Source organism: Eptatretus burgeri, chromosome 9 (assembly GCF_056783735.1).
Source record: "Eptatretus burgeri isolate ZD-2024b chromosome 9, Ebu_testis_v1, whole genome shotgun sequence".
In the NCBI taxonomy this organism is placed as follows: Eukaryota; Metazoa; Chordata; class Myxini; order Myxiniformes; family Myxinidae; genus Eptatretus; species Eptatretus burgeri.
The window spans coordinates 34,950,708-34,977,481 of record NC_140969.1 but is presented as its reverse complement, the minus strand read 5'-3'; the positions used below and the strand labels follow the sequence as shown (position 1 = coordinate 34,977,481).

At 47.9% G+C, this 26,774-nt stretch overlaps 1 protein-coding gene across 3 annotated transcripts in view; it reads right to left on the bottom strand.

Annotated features, from left to right (window-relative positions):
- LOC147019886 (general transcription factor 3C polypeptide 6-like) overlaps positions 1-21,104 on the bottom strand; it is a 32,056-nt gene extending 10,952 nt beyond the window's left edge. For 2 of the 3 annotated variants that reach the window (XM_085894693.1, XM_085894694.1), the window contains exons 1-3: positions 21,011-21,104; positions 17,116-17,193; positions 16,839-16,902 (exon numbers count right to left, since the gene is read on the bottom strand). In XM_085894693.1, coding sequence (XP_085750819.1) covers positions 16,839-16,902; positions 17,116-17,193; positions 21,011-21,052 — 184 coding nt within the window. In that variant the 5' untranslated portion in view covers positions 21,053-21,104. Of the gene's footprint in view, positions 1-16,838; positions 16,903-17,115; positions 17,194-20,874 lie in introns of all 3 variants that reach the window. The other variant, XM_085894695.1, reaches the window with a different exon arrangement.
- Positions 21,105-26,774: the final 5,670 nt, after the last annotated feature.

The following is a 26,774-nucleotide window of genomic DNA, read 5'->3' as shown; positions in this document are numbered from 1 at the left end:
GAGAGAGAGAGAGAGAGAGAGAGAGAGAGAGAGAGAGAGAGAGAGAGAGAAGCGAGAGAGAGACTGCCAGGGACACAGCACCAAGCAGCGCTATGCAAACACGTGACAACAAAGACTCAAGGGTCATTGTCATGTTGAGAACAGTAGTGATGACCTCATATTGTGCTCCACTCTGGATATGATAGACAGATACATCCTCAATGTATTTTGATGGACAAACTTCTAAGAAACTAAAAACAAGGCTGCATGAACATAAGTTTGCCGTATGTAGAAAAGACCCTCTCTCCCAGGTCGCAACGCACATCATTGAGCAAGACCATCGATTCATGTTTTCCAAGGACAAGGACGTGATCGGACAAGCAGTCAAACGAACGTGCAGACAACTACAAGAGGCCTGGTGTTCAAATGACAATTCAATATACGTAGATTTACATCGAGTAACAAGCATGAAGTCACCAGCTCAAACAACAGTAAACACACTGAACACTGTTAATTAACAAACAATCTCACAGAATACACCAAATAAGTAAGTAGGAGTCAACAGTTAATCGGTAAAGTGATGTTAACCCAGGTTCCAACAATCAGGATGATTCATCTCAACTTTGTTTTTAAATGGCACACTGTGTATGTTTTTTGTTTTTTTCAATCCAGTCTGTGACGATGTGGTCGAGTGAGGGACTGAAACGTTAGACCTTTTAAAACTTCCGTCCCAGTGATAGATTTGATTTTATCTTCACGCATGGTGCCTGCGATGCAAGTCCTTTCTTCAATACGCGATACATACGTATATGTACATATCAGATACCCATTCATGGAACAAATATAAATTGATCTTTTAATTCATCACATGACACCCTTTAGCTGTGCATGCTACAGACACAGCCTGCAGCAAGTGCGCACAGCAACACTTGAGCACAAACGGAAGTGTCCATTACTCGAATGTGACAGTTGCATTGTACATGAGAAGGGTAGAGACAGTGCACACAAAAAAAAAAAAATGGAAGAGATGAGATCTGGCGAGCATAGTTTTCAAAGATTTTGAACATTTGAGGGAGGCCATGGGTAGACGAATCATGAGAACAATTATGTTTCCTGAACAAGTGAAATGAGTACTTCTAATTAACCTCATCAATGAGTACATCTAATTAATTTATTTATTATGAATATAGCTTTCTTGTTGGAAGTGAACCGACTTGTGCCCGTACTTACAGATTTTGTTTGCCTTGGCCCGCCTTTCATTTGTTATCCGTACACGTTCACAAAGCCATGGCATTCGTTATGATATTTGCAAATATGTACTGTACCGTATGCCGTGCTTGTATATTAAGCTAACTGGAAAGGCTATCCACAAGATTATCATTCCACCTGTCCAAATCTAATCCAAATTTAATCCGCACCCAGGGATAAGCCACGGCGATGTAATTTGGTCACAGTAAGCCTTCATTCATCATGCTGTTTGTCTTCCACCCTCAAGACCTGCCAATGTTGCTTGATTGTAATCAATGGCAAAGTGATATTCTAAAACACTCCTTTTAACATGAGGCAAAGATGTTTTTGAAGTTTATTTTCCCATCAAATTGACATCCACATCCTTTTGCAACTGATTTACATATCTCATTCCCATCGATAGGAAGGAAGTACTGGCGTACAATGGCCTGCCATTTTCAAGACACCATAAGGTTTTTAAATGTTCACAAGCTATATGTACCAGTGACAGGAGGGTTCACACCCCACATGGACAACATATTCAGAGATGTAGTGACCCCTGCAGGTGCTGCACTGGTGTGGCAATTCAAATAGGATTCAATGCCACGAGCAGTGGGGTGGGGGAACAAATCCAAGATCGGACTGCTCAGAAACGAGCATGCTATCAACGGCACTATGCATGGTCCTCCCCACGGGTTCAACACTCAAAATTATTTTTTAATCTTGAAGTTGAGGCTCATAGAGGAAGAATTCAACACGACCTTTGCAAGCTTCCACGTTAGGGCCCGTCGGCTTAAACTCTTGGTTCAATGATAATTGTCTTCTCGAACCAGTCTCATGCAAATCTCTTGACAGTTTGTAATAACCACTGCAGTCTCTTCATCACTGCAAGATGAAATCTTCGAAACACCATGACAACAAACTACTCTTCGTTCAGATCTTCACAGACAAACAAAATCCCAGCATTTGATATTTAGATTGGGAACAAGGGATCGAAAGAGGGAGAGACTTTGAGACAGGAGTTCACACAACTGGTACTCAAGTAATCATGTGCAGTAAAAAAACACACTAAATGTGTACTTCAAAGATGCTCTGACAGCTCGACAGTGTAGAAGCACAACAGACGCTTTTGGTGGAAGGTTTCCTCAGCTGGTGTAGGTCAGATTCTTCAGTGATAATTCTGATAAATTGATATAATGTGCTGTGATTTCAAAATTTAAGTGCACAAAATTAAGTTTATAAATGATAACATTATATTTTATAAGTTATACTATAACTAATAAGATTAAAAAATAAAAATAAAAATCGAAGGAGAACACATGAGCGAAGAGGAAGAAGAGAGGTTTTCTCAGCGAGTGTGGGGAAGATTGTTCCGTGATAATTGATATGCTGTGATTTCAAAATTAAGTTTATGAATGATAACATTATAATTTACAAGCTATATTGTCGGTATATGTATGTATGTATATATATATATATATATATATATATATATATATATATATATATATATATATATATATATATATATATATTGTTGTGGTTGACGAAATTCGCAAACCACCATTCAGGTCCCTTAGGTGAGATATCTCTGTAAGTATATGTGTAGTTAGGCCCAAACCCGTTGTTTAGAGGGAATAAATGTCATTCATGCGGGCTGCGACCCTTCTAGATAGCCGTTTTTCTTTACTATCTTTATTTTGGACCAGCCGCCATTACTACCACCACCAACCACGTCTCAACAGCCATCACACAACAACCACCAACCGCAACGCCGCTTCACAACAACAGCCACGACCTTTACCATCACAACTCCCCATCGCATCACCGTCATTCCCACGCCGCTTGTGGGCACCGATACTGGACTCGTGCAGGGCGCGCACCGAGCAGGGGTGCAAAAGCGCCGGCCTTTCCGAAGAAAACGGATCAAAAACGACTCACGCCCACTTCTGTTCCGTCCTATCGGCGAGCGTGGGGCGATTTGGCCCCGCCCCCAGGTGCGTTGGAGTAATATCGCTATATGCAAATTCATGGATCAAAAAGCATTCACGCCCACTTTTCCTCGGTCCAATGGGGAGCCAGTTAGAGGTGAAGGGTCGGAGGTAAAGGGTCGAAGGTGAAGGAGCGAGGCCACGGGGCATATAAGGGGCCGCGCTCGCCAAACAGAGAGTTCGGAGGGGAGAGAGTGAAGAGTTCGGAGCCAGTGAAGAGTTGGGACGAGTCAAGAGAGGAGACGGAGAGGGCGGTTGGACGGAGCTGTGGAGAGGTGGCGGCGGCGAAGGCGGTCGAGGGGGTGCTCGTGTCGGAGTCGGGGAGCTGCGGAGGGAGAGGCCGGCGGCGCGACCGAGGTCGTGGTGGAGACGCTCGTCGCGGGACCCGAGGCAGGGAGATATCCACCCCCCCCCCCCCGAGCATCAACAACCCCCTCCCGTTTCCCCCCGCGCTGAGATAGTGCGAGAAGGGGGCCCCGTTCCCACCCCATACCAGGCAGTCCCAGCGAGGCCCGTGGAGTCGGGGCCCCACCGCCATCTTGCGGCTCATCATCAGACGGGTAGGCCCGACGCGGTCTCGGCCCCAGGCCCGCCTACCCCCCTCATCCTTGAGGGTGGTCCTTTTCTTTTGCTTTGAGTGTATGTGTTGTCGGCGCCGTCTGTGAAGTAAAACTGTAAAGTGTTGCCGTGTGCTCGGTAGTCGGTTAGCTCTGCATTGTCTTTTGCTTTTACATTTGCTTTTTGTGCATTATTGTGTGTTTCTTCTTCTTCTTTTACATTTGCTTTTGGTGTAATTGTATATGTGTGCTTTCCGTTCATCGCGAAATAAATGTGCTTTATGTTGAACTGTTTTCCCGTTTCGCTTCGTCTTTTCCTTTATTGAATCTCCATCTTACTTCACGTAAAGGGTTGGTCGTGGGCTAAAACGCCCGATAATTAATCGAACCGTCGAGGCCGACGATAACACCGCTCAGTTATCCCGATAGTACGGAACGGGTCGCTTAAAGTGGCCCGTGTCCGAAGTCGACCTGCGGCGAGGTGCGATCGCCCGGTCTACCCTCCGTGTGGGTACTTAGGTAGGTCGAATTTGGCGAGCAACCCTATCCCACGCGGGGGCCGATTGGCACGATCGTGGTGAGGCCGAAAGGCCCACCCGTGACTAGCTCCCGGCGTTAGTCCGAGAGGGTCACAACAGAATTGTCCGTCTGGTGGGCGACGTGCCGCGATTCGAGTTACGTGGCCGTTCGCACGCCGGCGGGCGCGAATTCTCAACAATATATATATATATATATATATATATATATATATATATATATATATATATATATATATATATATATATATATATATATATATATATATATATATATATACTAACGCCAGGAGCTAGTCACGGGTGGGCCTTTCGGCCTCACCACGATCGTGCCAATCGGCCCCCCGCGTGGGATAGGGTTGTTCGCCAAACTCGACCTACCTAAGTACCCACGTGGAGGGTAGACCGGGCGATCGCACCTCGCCGCAGGTTGACTCCAGACACAGGCCACTTAAGCGATCCATTCCGTACTATCGGGATAACCGAGCGGTGTTATCGTCGGCCTCGACGGTTCTGATTAATTATCTGGCGTATGAAGCCCACTACCAACCCTTTACGTGAAGCAAGATGGAGATTCAATTAAAGAAAAAATGAAGCAAAATGGGAAAACAGTTCAACATGATGCACATTTATTCCGCGGCACACGGAGAGCACACATATACAATTAAACAGAATGCACATAAAGTAATTGCAACAAAAGAAACACAACAATGCAGATCTACAACCGACTACGCGTACACACGGCAACACTTACACAGTTTTACTTTACCAGACTGGTGCCACACACACACGTTTAGACAGAAACAAAAGAAAAGGGCCACCCTCAAAGACAAGGGGGCAGACGGGGCCTGTGGGCCAATATTTGCGCGGGACCTGAAAGAGCGGTCAGGTCCGTGAGACCGGGTGGATCCTACCCGTCTTTGTGATGAGCCGCAAATGTGGCAGCGCGGCGGTGCCCCGACTTCGTGCTCCTTCGCGGGTTTCGTTGGCACTGCATGGAGTGGGGTGGGAACGGGGCCCCCTTTTCGCACTATCTCAGCGCGGGGAAAAGGGGGGGGGAATTGTTGATGCTCGAGGGAAAGAGGATAGCTGGCTTGCTTGGGTCCCGTGACGAGCGATTCCACCGCGACCTCGTCGCCGACCGCCGTCTTCCTTGCCTCGGACCCGAGCTCCTCGGTCTCTTCCCCAATTCTCCTCAGCCGACTGCAGCAAACCACCTGTACGCCCTCGCCTCCCGACTCCACTCCGCGCTCCAACCCGACTCTGCCCAAAACACTCGCCGCTCTTCTGAGGCCGACTCTGCCCAAACCGACTCTGCCGAGACAGTCTCGACCCAAATCGACTCGACTTTCTGCCAGTCTCCGCTCTTCTAAAACCACCTCGACTTTCTGCCACTCTCCGCTCTTCTAAAACCGCCTCGACTCAGATTCGCCCCGCGCACGGCGCTTTATAGGCCGGCAGGAGAACCCATATGCAAATTTCTGGATCAGAACGAGCTTGGGGGTGGAGCCACGCTCGCCCATTGGACGGAGGAAAAGGGGGCGTGAATCTCCCCTGATCCTAGAATTTGCATATTTCGATTCTACACCGACGCGCCTGGAGGCGGGGCCAAACCGCCCCGCGCTTGCTGATTGGACGGATCAGAAGTGGGCGTGTAGCATTCCTGATCCAAATTCTCCTCGGAAAGGCCGCATTTTGCACTCGCGGCTCGGTGCGCGTCCCGTACGAGCCCAGGACAGCCTGACGCTCGGTGCTCCCAGGTGGTGCGGGAATGGCCGCAGAAGGAGAGAGGTGAAGGTGGTGGAGGGTTTATGGTGGTGGTTTATGGCCATGGTGCCGTTTGGAATGGCGGTGATGCGATGTTTGCGGGAGCGAGTTGTGAAGGTAAAGATCGTGGCTGTTGGCGTTGTTGTTGTTGTTGTTGTTGTTGTTGTTGTGAAGCGGCATTGTGGTTGGTGGTTGTTGTGTGATGGCGGTTGAGACGTGGTTGGTTCAAAATAAAGATAGAACAGAAAAACGACTATCTCAAAGCGTCGCAGCCCGAATGAATCTCATTTATTCCCTCTAAACAACGGGTTTAAGCTAACTACACATGTACTTACAGAGATATCTCACCTACGGGACCTGAATGGTGGTTTGCGAATTTCCACAACCGTTACAATATATATATATATATATATATATATATATATATATATATATATATATATATATATATATATATATACATATATATATATATATACATACATATATATACATATATATACATATATATACATATATATACTTATATATACATATATATACATATATATACATATATATACATATATATACATATATACATATATATACATATATATATTGTTGTGGTTACCAGATTCGCAAACCACCATTCAGGTCCCTTAGGTGAGGTATCTCGGTAAGTGCATGTGTAGTTAGGCCCAAACCCGTTGTCTAGTGGGAATACATGTCATTTATACGTGCTGCGACTCTTCAGGATATCCGTTTTTCTTTTACTATCTTTATTTTGGACCAATCGCCACCATCACAACCACAACATCAACCACCGACCACAACCACCGCTTCACCACAACCGCCACGACCTTTACCGTCACAACTCGCCACCATCGCATCGCTGCTGCCTCGCGCCACTCATGGGCACCGATGCTGGACTCGTGTAGGGCGCACGTTGAACAGCGTGTACAAAATCACGGATTTTCTGCTTCAAAAACGGATCCAAAACGACACACGCCCACTTTTGCCGTCCAATCGGTGAGCGAGGGGCGAATTGGCCCCGCCCCCAGGGCGATCGATATATGCAAATTTGTGGATCAAAAAGCCTTCACGCCCACTTTTTGTCGGGCCAATGGGGAGCGAGTTGAAAGGTCAAAGGGAGGGGGTCAAAGGCGAAGTTACGGGGGGATAAAAGGACGGTGTTCGTCAGTAAAAAGTAGTAGTAAGAAGTCGGAACGAGGAAGAAAGGAGTAGTAAAAAGTCGGAACGAGGAAGAAGGGAGTCGTAAAGGTCGGAACGAGGCGAAGGAGAGTCGGAACGGAGGGGACGAGCTGTGGAGAGGCGGCGAGTCGGACGAAGGGGGCTCGCGCCGTGCAAGGAGCTGCGGGCCCGAGGAAGGCCGGCAGCGCGACCTGACCGAGGTGGAGACGCCGTCGCACATAATAAAGATCCTCTATACCCCGAGCATCAGCAACCCCTCCTGTTTTCCCCCGCGCTGAGATAGTGCGACATGTGGGGCCCCTGCTCCCACCCCCTGCCAGGCACTGTCCACGAGGCCCGCGGGTTGCGGGGCCATCGCGCTCCGCGTCTCATCACCAGACGGGTAGGCCCGACCAGGTCTCGGCCCCAGGCCTACCTCATTCTTGAGGGTATTTCTTTTCCTTGGTTTTGGGTATGTGTTGTCGGCGCCCGCTCTGTGAAGTAGAATTGTATAAGTGTTGCCGTGTGCTCGGTAGTCGGTATTAGCTCTGCACTGTGTTTTCACTTTTATGTTTGCTTTTGTGTAAAATGGAATTGTGTTTTCTTTTTTGTGTGCATTTGGTGGAATTGTATTTGTGTGCTTCCTGTTCGTCGCGAATAAATGTGCTTTTATTGTTGAACTGTCTCCCGCTCGCTTCGTCTTTTCCCCCATTGAATCCCCATCTTGCTTCACGTAAAGGGTTGGTAGTGGGCTGAGTACGCCCATAATTAATCGAACCGTCGAGGTCGACGATAACACCGCCGGTTATTCTGATAGTACGGAACGGGTCGCTATGGCCCGTGTCCGAAGTCGACCTGCGGCGAGGTGCGATCGCCCGGTCTACTCCTCCGCGTGGGTACTTAGGTAGTTCGACCCCATTTGGCGGGCAACCCTATCCCTCGCGGGAGCTGATTGGCTCGACCGCGGTGTGACCGAAAGGTCCACCCGTGACTGGTTACCGGCGTGAGTCCGAGTGGGTCTTGATTGGATTGTCCGTCCGGTGGGGGACGTGTCGCGATTCGAGTTACGTGGCCGTTCGCACGCCGGCGGGCGCGAAGACAGCAACACTGGTGTCAGGTCGTGCGTACACAAATTCATCGCCCTCCGCGGGCACTGGTATCGGAGAACAGGAAAACGGGCTCTCCTGTCTCCGGCGAAATTTACGGGAATCGGGCCAGGGGTGAGAGACGCGACCCCCGAGACCCTCCAAATTACGAGCGTGCAAATTACCCCTTCACGAGAAGCAAGATGGCGACTCAAGGCGAGCGGGAGCCGGGGCGATATTAGAAATGTATATGTGTAGTAATGTAGAATCCATGGTCCAGGATGGAATCCCGAGCAGGAAATGTTGATTGTGCAGGAACACGGACTCGCCTAACTGAACCCAGGGCTCCGAGGTGGTGCGGCCGCGGTGTATGACACCTCCCCCCTCTCCACCAAAACCCTTGCTAAAACGGTTCAGCTGAGTGCATCCAACATGGTCTAGCTATACAGCCATGCTGGCGGCAATGAACGAAAAGATGAATGCGAAAATGATCGAAAAAATGGATGCAAACACAAATGAAATGAAAAACGAAATGAAAGGCATGAACGAAAAGATGGATGCGAATGCACAACAAATAATCGAAAAGATGGATACAAACGCAAATGAAATTATAAACGAAATGAAAGGCATGAACAAGCACATGAAGGAAGAAACGAAAAAGCTCCGGGGTGAGACGCAGAACATGGGCCGATGCCTGCAGGCGGGCATGAAGGCCGTGACAAAGGAAATAATAGTTGAGACAAGGGAGGTAAAGGGTGAAGAGTTGGCAGAGACACGGGAGACAGAAAAAATAGAGGGAAGACTACACGATGAAGATGGGGTAAGTGACGCACACACACACACGGAGGTAGTGGAGGATAAAGGGGGTGAGCTCGCGGAGCGTGTGGAGACCCAGTGCGAGCACCTGGATGGCCTCCTCCAGGAACGAGGGGAGGGAGTATGCCCCCTTGAGGCGAGTCATGACCAGGTGGGTTCGGTCGTGCTTTGCGAGGTTGAGGGGAGGAGTGCTGCGAACGGGTGCTTGGAGAGCTTGGGGGGTATAGAGGCCCCGGAGACCCTTGTGGGGACACGAATCCCCAGTGTGGTTGTCCCTGTGTGTGTGGTGCAAGGTGTGAGTGCGTCCCCGTGTGTGGAAGCGACCCCGTGTGTGAGTGGTGTGGTGGCGATGGTGCCGAGTACGTGCTCCCCAGCACGCCGTGTGTGGATGAGGAACTGTGGTGAGTGAGGCCGTGTGTGTGAGTGAAACGGCCTGTATGAGGAGGCACGGCGGGCGAGTGCCCCCGCGTGTGTAAGTGGTATGGTTTGTGTGAGGAAAATGGCAAACGTGAGTGAACGGCCGTATGCAAGGGAGACCGTGTGTGTGAGAGAGCGGTATGAGAGGGAGATGTCGGTTGGCATGCGTGAGCACGCAGCCGCGTCTCCCGGTGTGAATGTGATGGAGTGGACTGTGTGCGTCGTAACACGCAGGTGTGCGTGGGTTGAATGGAGACGGAGACGGCGACATGGGAGAAACGAAAGCCGAGTAGCGGCTGTAGTTGTTTCGGGGACCGTGCCGGGTTCACCCAGCCGCGAGCACGAGGTTCGTGCTGTGCAACGCACGAGACCACCACGTGCTCGCTTGCGAGAGTGAAGTCCCGGTCCGGAAACGCACGCGGTGGATTTGCCGATCCCGCGGACGGACAAAGTTTAGGCAGGTAAATGGATTTGGACTGGACGGGTTCTCCACGCGATCGTGTGTGTTAAGCTCCAACGGGCAAAGCACATGTGTTCGCGTGGGGAACCCCTCTAGACGTGGGGCTTGTGTTTTTTTTTATGCGCACGGTGACGTCATGGCTGCACGTGTGGTTGGAATCCGGCAGGAGGGGTATCCCGGCCGGATGATACCGTCCAAGGAGGGACGAGGAACACGTGCAGCTGCATGACGTCACGGGCAGTTGCAAGGTGCAAAGTGCGCGAGCTCTGAGTTGCCGCGCAGGTGCTGCGCATGAAAAGGAAAAAGAAAAAAAAAAAAGAAAAAAAAAAAAGCAAGCCTCACTTTCGGGTACACAGGATTCCTGGGCAAGGGGTGGAAGACCCCCTTACCCTGGGCACAGGATGAAAACTAGTTAGGGGGAAGGGTTAGCTTAGTTAGACCGACTTCATGGGGCAGGGGTAAGTCCTCATGGAGTCCGTGGAATGGATTAGGTAGAGGGATTTAGTGAGCTTTAGGTTGGGAAATAAAATGAATTTTTTGAGTTAGGAGACAGAGACAGACTGGTGAGTGTGTAGAGGGGACGTAGTTTAGCTACGTAGTGTTAAAAGGAACGTGCTGTAGTTTAAGGGACGACGTGGGAGCACGAGTCAGTTAGGGGATGTAGTTAGAAGAATGGCAGAGTTCAGCGGTGAGTGTGTTGAAGAAGAGTTGGTGAGTGAAGTGGAAGCATGTGCTTGGTGAGTGAGTGAGGCCAGCGGGTCTGTGTGAGTGGAGCGAATGGGGAATGCATGGTGCGATGAGTGATTGGGGGGAGGAGTGACTCCCGCCCAAGGGGCCCCCGGGGAGAGAGTAAGGTGAGTTAGCTGGGTTAGTCAAATTGAAAATGGAGGTCGTGTTGCTGTTGGTGGGAAAGTAGGCTCGAGACCCATTTGGAGGGGTGCAGGAGCCCTGTTGACGGGCTTGGGAGCGTGGCTGCGAAAGGTGAGTATCGCTGAGTGGGTACCCCGGGCACCAGGCTAGTCGGCCGCGGTAGGCTGCGGCCCATGGGGGGCCGGGATAGAGTAGTGGGCACGGGTGCGCCTGCTTGGTGCGGGGCCCGGGCGCCATTAGCCGCGTGGGCAGTGTTGTGGGCACGGGTGACCCTCGGAAAGGGGCCCGGGAGGCCGGCCTGCCACGTGTGCGTTTCAGGGAGGTGCCATGGGGGCATTCCCCGGTGTTAGGGAGCTGGTAGGCTCGGAGGCAGTGTAGTGCCCGGGGTGCCATAGCGGGAGATTCGGCAGAGGGTCGTGCCTGCCAAAGGGAGCCACGTGTCCCAGCCAGGAGACCGTGTGAGGGCACGGAGAGAGAAAATTGGGGGGCGAGGCCCGAAATTGTGAGGACACCAACACAGGCGACGGGAATCTGGGTTGTTAGAACCAATAGTTTAAGCGAGAGGCGCTTGTTGAAAGCCCCGGGGTAGTTTAACAGTTAAATGGTTAGGTAGATTAGGAGATGTACCTCCGCACCATCCATCCCCTCGCTGTCGCTGTGGGCCGCTGGACCCACTTTGGGTTAGATCGCCGAACTCTGGGGAGGCCATTCTGAGGCTTCGTTGGGCCTCGACACAGGACGTTAGCTCTCCCTTGTTTCTCTGGGAAGGGAACGTAGGGGTTGGGAGTAGGCTAGGTGACAGAATAGGTTAGCCGAACAAGGACGATAAAGGGGGTTAGGGGACGATTTATAGTGGGGGAGTAAAAATAAAAACAACAAAAAAAATAAGTTGGGGCTAAATTGGGGTTTGACAAATTAAGGGAGTGGGTATGTACAGTGACAGGCAAAGGCGATAGGTTGGGAGGGAGACAGGTAGGTAGGTCCGAGCCCGCCTTCCAAGTGGCCAGCACCACCGCACTCCCTCCACCAACCTCCACTGAACGGCAAAGGCTAGCCAACTCCATCGGCTGGCCGTGTTTTTCTTCGAGGCGGAGGCCGGCCAACTTCATCGGCAGCTGTTGTTTTGCTGCAAGGCCTGTGCCATCGGCTGGCCGTGTTTTGCTTCAAGGCCTGTGCCGGCCACTTCATCTGCAGCTGTGGTACTTCAAGGCCTGTGCCGCCAGTTCTGCCTGCCGGCTGTGTTTGCCTGCAGCGGCCTTCTTCTGCGGGCTGTGTTTGCCTGCTCACCTTTGCCATGCCATGCCCACTGCCCACGTTCACCAGCCCCGTTCAATTTTTGCTTTGCCCCCCCTGTTCATTTCCATGTGCGCCAGGATCAAGGCAACAGTTTGCAAGCTGCAAGAACTGCCCTGTTGGCAGCTACAACACGGGCCTGCAGTGGCGGCCCGTGCACAGTGTTTGTGTTCATGCATCCATTCGTTGTGCTCATTGCGTGTGCCACTTGAGCTGGCACGGAGACTACGTTTGTGCGGCCCATGCACCGTTGTGGTTCACTGAGTTCAGTTCAAAAGGGAAGGCCTTGGACTGCGTGTGAGCAGCCAGCCACGTTCCCTGTCACCTGCATTGTTTGAGTCAGAGACTGCATGTGGGCAGCCTGGCTCCCTGCTAACTGCTTTCTTTTGCAGAGTTCAATGATCCTGGGCCATGGTTTAGTGTAAAATTTGTAAGTTAAGGTAAGATGTACTGTAAATATGAGTGCGCCCCCGGCATGTATGTCTTAGCGCCGGCAATTTTATTTAAGTCGTCCGTATGAGTGAGTTTGTTTAGATAGTTACGCAGCCGTCAGGTTATTTATTTTGGGGACACGAATACCATGAATGTCGCACTCAGGGATCCGTAGGTAAAGTGTACTAGGGGAAAACTACACATGATGGCACACGAAATTTGACGACTCGGGACGAGTCTGTAAAAAGGGAAGGGGGTAGTGTTGTGGTTACCAGATTCGCAAACCACCATTCAGGTCCCTTAGGTGAGGTATCTCGGTAAGTGCATGTGTAGTTAGGCCCAAACCCGTTGTCTAGTGGGAATACATGTCATTTATACGTGCTGCGACTCTTCAGGATAGCCGTTTTTCTTTTACTATCTTTATTTTGGACCAATCGCCACCATCACAACCACAACATCAACCACCGACCACAACCACCGCTTCACCACAACCGCCACGACCTTTACCGTCACAACTCGCCACCATCGCATCGCCGTCGTCTCGCGCCACTCATGGGCACCGATGCTGGACTCGTGTAGGCGCACGTTGAACAGCGTGTACAAAATCACGGATTTTCTGCTTCAAAAACGGATCCAAAACGACACACGCCCACTTTTTGCCGTCCAATCGGTGAGCGAGGGGCGACTGGCTCCGCCCCCAGGGCGACCGATATATGCAAATTTGTGGATCAAAAGCCTTCACGCCCACTTTTTGTCGGGCCAATGGGGAGCGAGTTGAAAGGTCAAAGGGAGGGGGTCAAAGGCGAAGTTACGGGGGGATAAAAGGACGGTGTTCGTCAGTAAAAAGTAGTAGTAAGAAGTCGGAACGAGGAAGAAAGGAGTAGTAAAAAGTCGGAACGAGGAAGAAGGGAGTCGTAAAGGTCGGAACGAGGCGAAGGAGAGTCGGAACGGAGGGGACGAGCTGTGGAGAGGCGGCGAGTCGGACGAAGGGTGCTCGCGTCGTGCAAGGAGCTGCGCGCCCGAGGAAGGCCGGCAGCGCGACCTGACCGAGGTGGAGACGCTCGTCGCACATAATAAAGATCCTCTATACCCCGAGCATCAGCAACCCCCTCCTGTTTTCCCCCCGCGCTGAGATAGTGCGACCAAGGGGGCCCCGTTCCCACCCCCTGCCAGGCACTGTCCACGAGGCCCGCGGGTTGCGGGGCCATCGCCGCTCCGCGTCTCATCACCAGACGGGTAGGCCCGACCAGGTCTCGGCCCCAGGCCTACCTCATTCTTGAGGGTATTTCTTTTCCTTGGTTTTGGGTATGTGTTGTCGGCGCCGTCTGTGAAGTAGAATTGTATAAGTGTTGCCGTGTGCTCGGTAGTCGGTATTAGCTCTGCGCTGTGTTTTCACTTTTATGTTTGCTTTTTGTGTAAATGGAATTGTGTTTTCTTTTTTGTGTGCATTTGGTGGAATTGTATTTGTGTGCTTCCCGTTCGTCGCGAATAAATGTGCTTTATTGTTGAACTGTCTCCCGCTTCGCTTCGTCTTTTCCCCCATTGAATCCCCATCTTGCTTCACGTAAAGGGTTGGTAGTGGGCTGAGTACGCCCGATAATTAATCGAACCGTCGAGGTCGACGATAACACCGCTCGGTTATTCTGATAGTACGGAACGGGTCGCTTAAGTGGCCCGTGTCCGAAGTCGACCTGCGGCGAGGTGCGATCGCCCGGTCTACCCTCCGCGTGGGTACTTAGGTAGTTCGAATTTGGCGAGCAACCCTATCCCACGCGGGGCTGATTGGCCTCGACGCGGTGAGACTGAAGGTCCACCCGTGACTGGTTCCCGGCGTTAGTCCGAGAGGGTCACGACTGGATTGTCCGTCCGGTGGGCGACGTGCCGCGATTCGAGTTACGTGGCCGTTCGCACGCCGGCGGGCGCGAAGACCGCAACAATATATATACATACACACACACATATATATATATATATATATATATATATATATATATATATATATATATATATATATATATATATATATATATATATAAATATATATATATATATATACATACACACACACACACACACACACACACACACACACACACACACACACACACACACACACACACACACACACACACACACACAATTGTCTGTCTGCCTCTGTAGTTTTCTTTGTTCCTTATGCACAACCACATCTTTTAAGTTACAAACTTCAAACTCGGGGTACAAATACAACTTTGCAAGGGGGGGGTAACCTAGGCTATGTGGCCGCGGCCTCACACGGATGTGTGTGTGTGTGTGTGTGTGTGTGTGTGTGTGTGTGTGTGTGTGTGTGTGTGTGTGTGTGTGTGTGTGTGTGTGTGTGTGTGTGTGTGTGTGTGTGTGTGTGTGTGTGTGTGTGTGTGTGTGTGGGTGGGGGGGGGGAGGGGGAGGATATAAATTCTATGTAAAATTTGTACCATGTCGCACCACCTGTTGGTGGTAACAGAGGGTACTACAACTTCCTTGAGAACTGGGCAACGCTGAAGTTGAAGCACTCTTTGCATGGGAAAATTTGTTCTCCTTCCATTCAACCCTCCCAAAACAGAGGGGTCTGTCAAAGCCCATCATCAAGTGCGAGACATTTCTAGCGCGAAGGGACATGCAGACAAACGGGGGGGGGGGGCAAAGTTGGAGGGGGGAAGATGGGCAGATTTGAGGACGGCAGTGAGGTGGGTGTGCGAGGGAAGGGGTTAAAGCACTCAATGCACGGGTAAAGTTGTCTTCCTTTCCTTATCCTCCTCCTCACCCAAAATTGAGTGGCCTGTCAAAGTGGGAAAATAATAACCACGGAGCTGGGGACATCGTGTGAGTGAAGGAAACATTTCTAACAGCAAGGGATGTGTGGCTGGGGTGAGGGGTTGGAGAGGAGGTGGGAGGGGGGGGAGTGGTTGGGAAATGCCAATGTCTCTGTCTTTTGATTAAACAAGTAAGCGAAGTGGTTGTCGTTATTATGATTAATTTTCCCCCATGTCCCTCACCTTTTTATCTTGCCAAAACGAAGTTTTTGCAAGATATGTTAGTCAGCTTGTATGTTATTTTTTGTTTGTTGGTTGGCAGTTGGTTTGGTGAAAATACAACACGCTCTTCATTCTGCCCGGCCACATCTTTAAACCTACAAACTCTGAACTCAGGGTATAGATACAACTTTATGAGGGAAGTAACATGGGCAATGTGGCCTCAGCCTCAAAGGCTGTTTTGAGTACGCAAAGTAATGCTGAGATGATCAATACAGCAATTTTTGGCAAACATGACTAATTGGTCCCTCCGCGAAGCGACAGATAGGCTCTGCTCGCAACTTATAAGATTAAAAAATAAATAGAGATAAAGAGAACATGTGAACGAGGAAGAAGAGGAGGAGGGGGTTCAGGAGCGTCCAGAATGAAGAAAAAAAAAGAGTGGCTTGCAAGTGTCTCGTCTGGAGCGGATGTTCTGAGGGAGCGCTTACAGAGGGGTAAGATGCATACTAAGCTGAGAGGCACTTTAAAAATCGGAGTGGCACTCGGGAAAGCAGACGAGCATGCTCAAAGCCGTTTTTGTTTTTCGTTGAGTACCAAACCATTTCTGCTGGTACTCATTGGAGAACGAAATAAAGAAATAAAATTGTGTGCATCCCTGCGTCGAGAACATGTGGAGAATGGGTTGTCCTGTGTGCGCCTCCGCACAGTTGTTTGTGACAAATATAGTGACCTCCTTCAACTCCAAGGTATTTTAACGATGCTATGTTTCTCGAGCTCCTGTATTGTTGTATTTATGTCGATATTAAACTTTCCGTTTTTGTTGGTCGACCGGTGTGTGCATGTGTGTGTACACGTGTTTTTATGCTGTATACTTGTGGTTAATGTCACGTGTAATCTCAATCAGGTGTGGTACAGTATAAAAAAAAGGGCTCACCTGGGTTGTAATTGTTAAAATGAATCATGTGAAAGCATACCTGACATTATAAGAAGGATCATCAGGAAAGAACATTAATTGAGGGGGGGAGCAGTCAAGAGATGTGCATTATGGGTGTCTGTTTCACATTCTGTTAAACAATGACGATGATGGACTGTCAGCACAAGAACAGAACAAGCAACGTACGTGGCAGCGGAATCCACTGTATCAAGTTCAGCAACATCTACAAATTCCATAAACTGCACACAAGATTGAGTTTTGGTTAATTTTTCTTTCTACAAAACTTAGTATTCGTGTTCCAAACTTACCCTGGTATTCCCCGGTAAAAAACAGCCCTCCAATCTGCAAAACGGGCTGCTCAGTGTCCACTCCCTGTCGCACAAAACACAGTACCACCAATTCCAACTGAGCACGAGACAAAAAAAACCTCAATAACTCCAGAATTACCGATCCAACAAAAGACCATTTATATGGACCACTTCGGTCATATAATCAAGTATGCAACCACAACAAAGCTTACCACCTCCGCTTGAATGAAAGATGATTTACATAAACTATGGATATGTGAAAGCTTTGTAAACTTACCAAAATTTTACAGTTGTTGCTCAAGCTGATGAAGTCATCATTCGTCATTCCAGACAATTCCACAACAACATCTTGTTCCTGGAACGCACAGATCAAGACTACCAAGTGTAAAGGAAGTGACGCCGCCTTACAAAGCATATATCACATGTTTAAAAGTAGATTATTAAATATATCGTCTGTTTGCGTCAATGTTTTAACAATAGTTTCAAACTAACATGGAAGTGTCCTTTCATTATACTGGCAGAGTACCCGCTCGATGGGCGATCTTGTTCCAAGCATGCAAAATGTCCTTCTGACAAATACTTTTATTTGGGCAGTGTTTAGGTAACCGACAGCTCTGTATCGGCAAAAGAAAATCCCCAGTTTACATGCATCAAGCAAAAACATACCTACTGCTTAGAATTCAAAACCTCTCACTGCACTGGAAAATGTGGGGGTAGGAATACTGATCCTATGCAACAAGTCTGGATGTAATCAGAACTGTAGGAGAAACGCGACACACACACACACACACACACACACACACACACACACACACACACACACACACACACACACACACACACACACACACACACACACACACACACACACACACACACACACACACACACACACACACACGTCCACGATCTATAGTAAGGATGACAAATATATGGACGACACACAGACACACATCAATAGATATACACTCAAGTGGGAAAACGATAGAACAGTAGGAAGGTATTTTTGTAAAAAAACTAGAAGGATGCTCTGACGTCGTGACGTCACCAGATATGCCTCCGCCAACATTTTACATCAGTATACACACTTGTACCACGTTTGATTTAAATCCCTGAACCCAGATTCGAAATATTCAATAATTATGGCTGCCAGACCATGCGTCTGATCGGGTTGAAATGGAAAACATATATTCCCCATGACTACTCGATCACAATTGTGACATTTCACGTCGTTTTATGAAGCGGTTCAAGAGAGAGAATTTAGGATAAAGATTTTTTTGTTCAATCCAACATGGTTACCAGATCATGTGACCAATTCATTATTAGTGACAATTCTGGTATCCCCGAGGCTTGGGGAAAATGTGGGTGAAGTTTCCCCTCGATCTGTTAAGCCGTTCTGGAGAAGAAGATTCTTTAAAAGGTTTATAGTGCCAAAAATCATAGCTGCCATACCATGTGACCTATGACATCATAGGCGGAGAACTTTTTATTCCTCATGGATAGGCGATCAAAACTAACGTTTTGCCTCGCTCTGTTCAGCTGTTTCGGAGATGATTTTTTCAGGTTTTGATGCAAAAAAGTGATGGATAACATGATTAATTCCTCCCCCCCCCACCCCATAGAGATTAGCCCAAGATGACCCTCAAATTTTTAACCTCTGCCATCTTCGAAGATGGATGGAGGTTACTGTTTTCACCCCTTTCTTTTTGTTTGTTTGTTTGTGAACAGTATTACGGAAAAATTCCTCGACGGATTTCGACGAAACTTGGTGAGGGGGGGGTTAGGTATGGTCCAAGGATCATGGCATTAAATTTTGGACTTGGTCCCCCCCCCAAAAAAAAATTGTTAGAGAATTTTTTTTTTTTTTTGCATTTCTACATGTTTTAAGTGATTTCCAACCCCCCCCCAAAATTTTTTTTTACCCCACCCCAAAAAAATAGAGAATATTTTTTTTTTGCATTTATACATGTTTTAAGTGATTTCCAACCCCCCAAATAGTTACACCCCCCCAAAAAATAGAGAAAAAATGTTTTTTTAGCATTTATACATGTTTTAAGTGATTTCCAACCCCCCCCCAAATTGTTACCCCCCAAAAAAATAGAGAAAAAATGTTTTTTTTGCATTTATACATGTTTTAAGTGATTTCCAACCCCCCCCAAAAAAATTGTTACCCCCCCAAAAATTGTTAGAGAAAATTTTTTTTTTTTTGCATTTCTACATATTAAGTGATTTCCAACCCCCCCCAAAAAAAATTGTTTGAGAAAAAACATTTTTTTTGCATTTTTACGTTTTAAGTGATTTCCAACCCGCCCTCCCCCAAAAAAATTGTTACCCCCCACAAAATTTCTTTTTGCATTTCTACATGTTTTAAGTGATTTCCAACCCCCCCAAAAAAATTGTCCAAGAAAAAAAATTTTTGCAACTTTTTTTTTCAACAAAATTTCGATTTTTTTTTTTTTGCATTTTTACATGTTTTGAGTGATTTCCATACCCCCCCCCCCCCAAAAAAAAATGTTGGAGAAAAGAACTATAACTCTCAGCACTGTTGACATCATATTTAATGAATAAGATATAAGATTCACTTGAGTGACCCAGCAGTATTGGCGGCGGAGGTTTTGCACTCTCCCGAGTGCTCCCCCTCTAGTTTCATACTCTGTTTCTGTCTATACAGAGCCTTGCAATCCAAAGCATTTGACGTATGCAATTATGAAGTCATAACGAAGCCACCCACCTATGACATCAAAAAAAAAACCCCAAAAACAAAAACCCACACTTGTTTCCCACGAGTACTTCACATATGCCAAGTTTCAATTCTTTCCACGGAGCGGTTTTGGAGATACAGGGGTCCAAAGTTTTTCCTTTTTTCCAACTTAGCTGCCAAACCACGTGACCTATGACATCATAATTGCCATTAAAACATTCCACACGAGTCGTCACCCTACACGTCACATGAAGGCTGCATTCTTTATTTTTCCTTTTCATATGATTACGTTGATTCTGGGCCCCTGCCTTTGGTAAATGACACACTTTTGGGGTACTTGGCCTTGCAATCCACAGCAGATTGTTGATTGGCAGCGAGTTTGAGTTTTTCATTCGGCGCTCGTGGTATATTGTTTTTATTTGATAAGATTTTAAATAATATATATTACCTCCACCACTGAAGGTGGACAGAGGTTACGTTTCCACCCACCTGTCTGTCTGTCTGTGAGCAGTACATCTCAAAACGTAATGGACGGATTCAGCTGAAATTTGGTCGACAGGTAGGGTGTGTAACAAGAACGAACTGATTAGATTTTGGTGAAGATCCGAATGCAGATGCAGCCCCCCCCCCGTCAGTGGGATACAAAATGTAAACTGTTCAGCCTGGCAGAAGTACGTGCTGCCCCGAGTGTCCTTCTAGTTTGTCATGGTACGGATGTAATACCCAAGAGACAATGTTCCTTTCTCTCATTACAATCACTGGAATCATTTGAGCCATTATTGCCCTCGGCTGTCTGTCTGCCAAAATCGATGAGAGAAAGGAAGAAGTACAATATTCTGTGATCTCCAGATTTAGTGCGCACTACTATTCGCCTCGAAGCTGTCTCGCCTGGGTTCGAATCCCAACGCAGCGAATAACTGTCATCCCGCTGTGTTCACAGGCACGGTGATTATTCATCCATGTGTGTCCCCCGTCCCTCGGATGGACGTTAAACGGCCTTCTTGTCTCAACACCGTCCCGGAGCGCTTTCTCCGATTTCCTGCCAAGCCCCAGGCTCAGGCTCAGCTACGGTCATTGCTCGTCTCATGATATTAGGAGCGACGTTTTCTCCCGTCAGACTCGACGATACCATTCTCATCAAGCAAGTATTCTACAACTGTGGTCAAAGGACTGCAGGAGGACAACGTTGGGCAGGGTGGTCCTCATTGAGCTTCCTCACGCAGGTGTGATCCCCGATACTTTTGAACCCAAAGTGCCGTCGTCATGTCGTGCTAGCATCAGGTGCTGCCAACAGAGCACGCAGTCCTTTAGATGATTTACAAGTCAACCATTTACCTCATCGACGGACACGACCTCCATGCGCGGACACGACCTACGGGCGCGGGGCTGAGTTTCCCCAAAGTGTGCATCATCACTTCGTACTTTCACTCGTTTGTTCTGTCCGTCGCACGTTTATTCAAACTGTACTTACTTCCTCCTCCCACTCGCCGTCCGAAACCTCCCCCGTCGCCATGTTCAGTGTGACAAACTTCCCCACGCAGGGATCTCCAGGTCGACACGAAGTGTCAGGTTCTTGCTTAATTAATTATTATTTTTTATTCCTCTGGTGACGGAATAAAAGGGAAGCGGGGAGATGTAGCAGGGGATGGCAATGGATTAAAAAAAAAAAATCCTGAAAGCCCTACTACTAACCATACCACCATGGCGCACACATACTGCACAGAAATAAATATCCAGGAAAACATGATTGACGGTTGTGAGTTGTGTTTCCAAGGCCTTTCCGGCTGAAAGATGATGCAGATACTGTTACTAAATTTTTTTTAAATACATTTCTCCATCTTCAACTCAAGAAGGAGCGATCAATTTATTACGTACGCAACTATGGCGGAACATTAACCTCGTCCTCGACCTTCATTTCCCCTCTTCTCCATCCTATATTATCATCAATCATGGATGCCGAGTTACCTGCATTTCACGGGTTAGACCCGTTTAAAAGCGTCAACAAAACCCACATTGGATGGAAAGTTGTGTCGTAAAATCCTCCATCAATGAGGAATTCAATAGTTTCCAACAGTTTTATTCAAGGAAACATCGGAATGTAACAACCTTTACCACTGCACACCTCGTGACCTCTCACCCGAAACTCCTTCCTCATCGCCCCCCCCCCCTCCTCTTGCGCCCCTCAATGCACAACACCACATACCCCTCCATATCTCAGTGGACAACAACAACAACAACAATATCAATTAACTAGAAGTTGAAATGTACTAATTGCCACAGCATGGATTAACCATAAAAACAAGTAATAATAACCATGGCAACAGTTTAAATTAGCTTCCTTTTCTTATTATCAAAGGACTACATGACTTCATCAGGTAATCTTGAATCCAGACTGGAGGTCTGCGAATTCTGGCATCCCGGCACACCGGCACATGTTCTGATGTGTTTTACACTGGTGGTGCGATGATGTCAGGAAGGAGTGGTCGCTCGGCCTCATCTCTTGCATTCCTTTCACAAGGCACATGCTAAATGAGACGCGTTCTCGATCCGTCCATCGGACAGTTTGTACGTGTGAGGTCCTCTTTGCTCCATAACTTGGAGAGGAGCTGAAAATTTGGATTGTCCTTTTCGGAGGTTGCCGGTTTCCTCACTCAGATGAAGGAACCACATTCAAAGTTCACATCCTTTGCTCCACGGCGTTTGTCGGTGTACACCTTTTGCTTGTTCTGCTTCTCTTGTACTCTGAGTGGTGTCTTTGTGTGACGGTGTGTTGGGCTTTGGCATCTGCAAACCAGATACATGTAGCTTGGTGTGCATCTCTCCCCCATAAAGCGGTTCAGCAGGTGATCACTGTGATGTGGCATGTCGAGTCGCCCGGTATGTTTGAAGAAAGTCCGTTGTAAATGTTTTCCAGTCTTTCCCTTCAATGTTAGCAGTGAGCAAGCTTTCCTTTAAGCTTCCAGTAAATCGCTCAATTTCCCCCATTCGCTTGTGGGTAGTACACTGCTGACTTCCTATATGGGTGATGTCTCTGTCTTTCAGAAAGGTTTCAAATTCCTGAGATGTGAGTTGTGAACCGTTGTCAGATATCAACTCTTTTGGGTTTCCTTCTCTGCTAAAGACAGTTGACAGGAACTTGATCACTGTAGTGGAAGTGACCTCGGAGGTGAAGGCAATTTCTGGCCATTTGCTGGACAAAAGTCATCAATGAGAGTGATCGCAAAACGACAATGCAGTGGCACAGAATCGAAGGACCCCACTATGTCGATTGCCAATTTCTCCCAAGCGGCATCGTGATAAGGAACCGGCTGTAGTGGTGATGGGTGTGTCACAGCTGTGTTGTCATGCTGCTGGCAAGTAATGAAAGCCTTGATTGCGGACTCGACGTGCGCGTCCATTCCCGGCCACCAATACAGATCTCTTAACCGCTGCTCTATCCTCACTATGCCCTGGTGTGTATCATGCGCTAATTTGATGAAATGCGGCTGTAACACCTCCGGGACAAGAAGGCGGTGAGTACTTTTCATCACTCAGTCCTCTTGTAGTGACAGTTCAGTTTGCAATCTGAAGTAAGGAAGGAGATCAGAATCTAGGCCTTTTGACGTTTTCGGCCAGCGCTTTGTAAGCAATTCATGCAATTTTGTTTGAATGGGGCAGGAAATACAGGCCGTTTTGAATTGTTCAGCTGTCACCGCAGTGAAGGTCGATGTGAGCATGACAACCTCAACATCGTCTTCAAGATTGGGCTCTGAAGCAGGTCGTGGAAGGGGAGACAAGCAATCAGCTGGAACGTTTTCAGAGGCAGACTTGCACTGAATGTCATAATTAAATGACACAAGCCATGTGGACCATCTGGCCACGCGCATTCCAGCTCTTCCCAATCCTTTTGTGGAAAACAGTGTAGTAAGAGGATGTAGTCAGTGTGTAAAGTGAAATGTCTACCCCAGGGATAAGTCCTCCACTTCTCTGTCACCCACACGCATCCAAGTGCTTCCTTTTCCCCCCGTGGGATATTTTCTTTCTGATTCAGTCAGCATTCGGGATGCAAATGCGATAGTTTTCTCCGTTTTATCAGCATGAATTTGTGTCAGGACCGCTACAAGGCCATATTCGGAGGCGTCAGTTGTCACTATGGTGTGCACTATGGATCAAAGAGAGCGAGAGCTGGACGACTGACAATCAGTTCTTGAACCGAATCGAAACTTTGCTGTGCTGTGACTGACCAGGAGAAGGTGGATGGTCCCTGCAGTAATTCTCTCAGAGGTTCAACGACTGATGCATAGTTACGGATGAACTTCGCATACCATGACATGAGTCCGAGAAAAGAGTGCAAGCTCTGCACGTCTTTCGGTGAAGGTGCTTCTGACACCGCATCAACACGGGCAGGGTCAGGTTTCAGTCCAGTGTGGGACACTACATGTCCTAAAAATAACAGCTCTGTGTCTGAAGTGGCCTTTTTGAAAGGTTCAGTTTCAGTCCAGCTGCATCGATGTGCTGCAGCACCGCTCTGAGGTGTTTGTCATGTGTTTCGGGAGTCCCTCCAAACAACGATTACATCGTCAAGGTCATACCTAGCTCCATGCTGGGTTTTTTTTTATAATGGCAGACATCATCCTCTGAAAACAGCCTGTTGCTCAAGCAATCCCGTAAGAGATTTGTTTGTAGCAAAATAGTCCCTCATGTGTAATGAAGGCAGTGAGGTTCCTGCTGTTCTCATGCAGTACAACCTGGTGGTCCGTACTTTGCAGATCCAATGTGGAGAAAAGTGTGCCGCCTCGCAGCTCCGCAAACATTTCCTCCATATGTGGAAGAGGATGTCCATCAATCACCACTGCTTTATTTGGTTCTCTTAAATCTATGCACAGATAAATCCCTCTGTTTTTCTTCATTGTCACGACAATTGGTAAAACCCACTCTGATGATTCGATTGGCTCAATTACATCCAGTTCAACGAGCTTTTTCAGTTCCTGGGAAACAGTATCTCTCACGGAGAAAGGTAAACGGCGCAGACTTTGCTGGACTGGAGTCACATTGAGTCGCATTTTAACGAGATCAATAAATCCCTTTGCACAACCTGGGGTGCCCTCCATGCTATCACCTGTTGCATTTGCGACTCGGGTTTGATTTGCAGTACTGTGAGTGGTAGAAGTGATGCGACCATTCAGTAGTTGCATGTCAAGTGAGCAACCAGGTCTCTGCCCAGAATGGCAGTGCCGCTCCGCACGATATAAAATTCAGTGGGCACACAGTAATTCTCGAAAGTCACATCAGTATGCAGGCAACCACGCACAGGTATCGGATTTCTCAGGTAGCTAACCAGGTGTAGTTTTTGCTCAGTCAGTGACACATGATTGAAACATTGCAGGTAGACAGATTCGGGAAGTATTGACACAGCTGAGCCTGTATCTAACAGTAGTTCAATGCCCATTGGCTGTCCCCCCTCCCCCCCCCCACAGCAGTAACTTGTGTAGTGCACATTATCTGATAAGCATCTCGAGCCCTATTGTCCATACTCAACACATTCACATCAGGGACAGTCACTTCGTGAACCTGTTTGGAGCCCCGGCATACTTTAGCAAAGTGTCCTCTCTTTTTTGCAGCTGTTGCACTGAGCGTCCTTTGCTGGGCATCCATAGTAGTTGGCTGTGTGATTTACAGATCCACATCTATAATACGTTTTCGCTTGAGCCAGTTGAGGTCACTCATCTGAAGTCCCTCTCACAGCGAGTCTAAAGGGTCTCTTGCTGCTCTGCAAATCCTGTGTCTGAACAGGGTGGAGAGCCTGTATGTCGCGGACAGTGCCTTGGCCTATGATCTGAGCCTCCGCCATTGCCAACTCAATCTGTCTAGCCATGGTTATAGCTTTCTGTAATGTGACGACCATCTCCCTTAATGAAGCAATATATTGTTCCTTCGACTCGCCATTTTTCTGACCACGTTGACGAAATTTATATCGTTCTGCCACGACATTAACTCTTGGGACAAAAAAGTTCCTCAAGGCCATAAGTGCAGTCTCGTAGCTATTATCAACTACCGTTAGAGTATTGAAGAGTCGCTGACCTTCTGTGTCTAAGCAATGTATCAAAAGCGCATGCTTTCGGGCATCAGCGAGTGAATTCTCCTGTATCACCAGCACGTAGTTCTCAAAGACACAAGTCCATGTTGTAAAAAACATTGAAGGCTCACCCAGGTTTTGCAGAAAGGGTGTCGGTGGATTCAAGTTCAATCCCATCTTCATCACCAGTTTGTTGTGTCATAAAATACTCCAAGAATGAGGAATTCAATATTCTCCAATAGTTTTATTTAACCGAACAACAACACGTTCCGTACCAATCATTTGATTGCACACCTCCTGACCTCTCACCCAGAACTCCTTCTCTCATTATTGCCTCCTCTAGCATCCAGTCGATGCACAACACCACAAAAGTACGATCCATTTTGAAAACATAATGTTTCCTTTCCATTCCACTCACAAGGATTCACACACATCGAGAGTGGCCACAATGTCCCGATGCACGCAGTTAGAATTTATCTGTATGCTTCCCTCCATTCTCCACACAAATGTGAATTTTTCTCCATGTTTTTCTGGACATCTTCTATGTTGAGGGTTGGAGGTCATAAAAGCAGCCCCTGACAGCTGTTTTGAGGTCTTCAACTGTTGTTAGGTGGAGATGAGAAATTTCCTCTTTCACAAAGCCCCAAAGCAAGTTGTCACATGTTGTAAAGTCCGTACTTCGAGGAGGTCACACCATCTCAGATCCACATCTAATCCATCGTCCACTGAATTAGTCGTCGCGATATTCTCTAACTGCGAGAGCATAATGTGCTGGTGCACCATCTTGTTGCAGGATCGCTGATTCTTGACAGTTGAAGACCTCAAAACAGCTGTCAGCAGCTACTTTTATGACCTCCAACCCTCAACATGGAAGAAGATGTCCAGAAGAACATGGAGAAAAATTCAAATTTGTTCGGAGAATGGAGGGAAGCACACAGAAAAATTCTGTGTGCATCGGGACTTTATGGCCACTCTGTACATGGCAAGTGAACTGGACTTTACGGGTTTGACTGACCCATTTTGTTTACGAAAAGCTGCAGGCCCATTTTAGTGTGGTCAAAATCCATATTTGATGGAAAGTTCGATCAACTTTAAAAACGCAAAGTTTTGCTTCCATTACACTCGCAAGGATTGACGCACAGTTTGATAGACCTGCAGTCGAAATGCAAGGTATCACTGT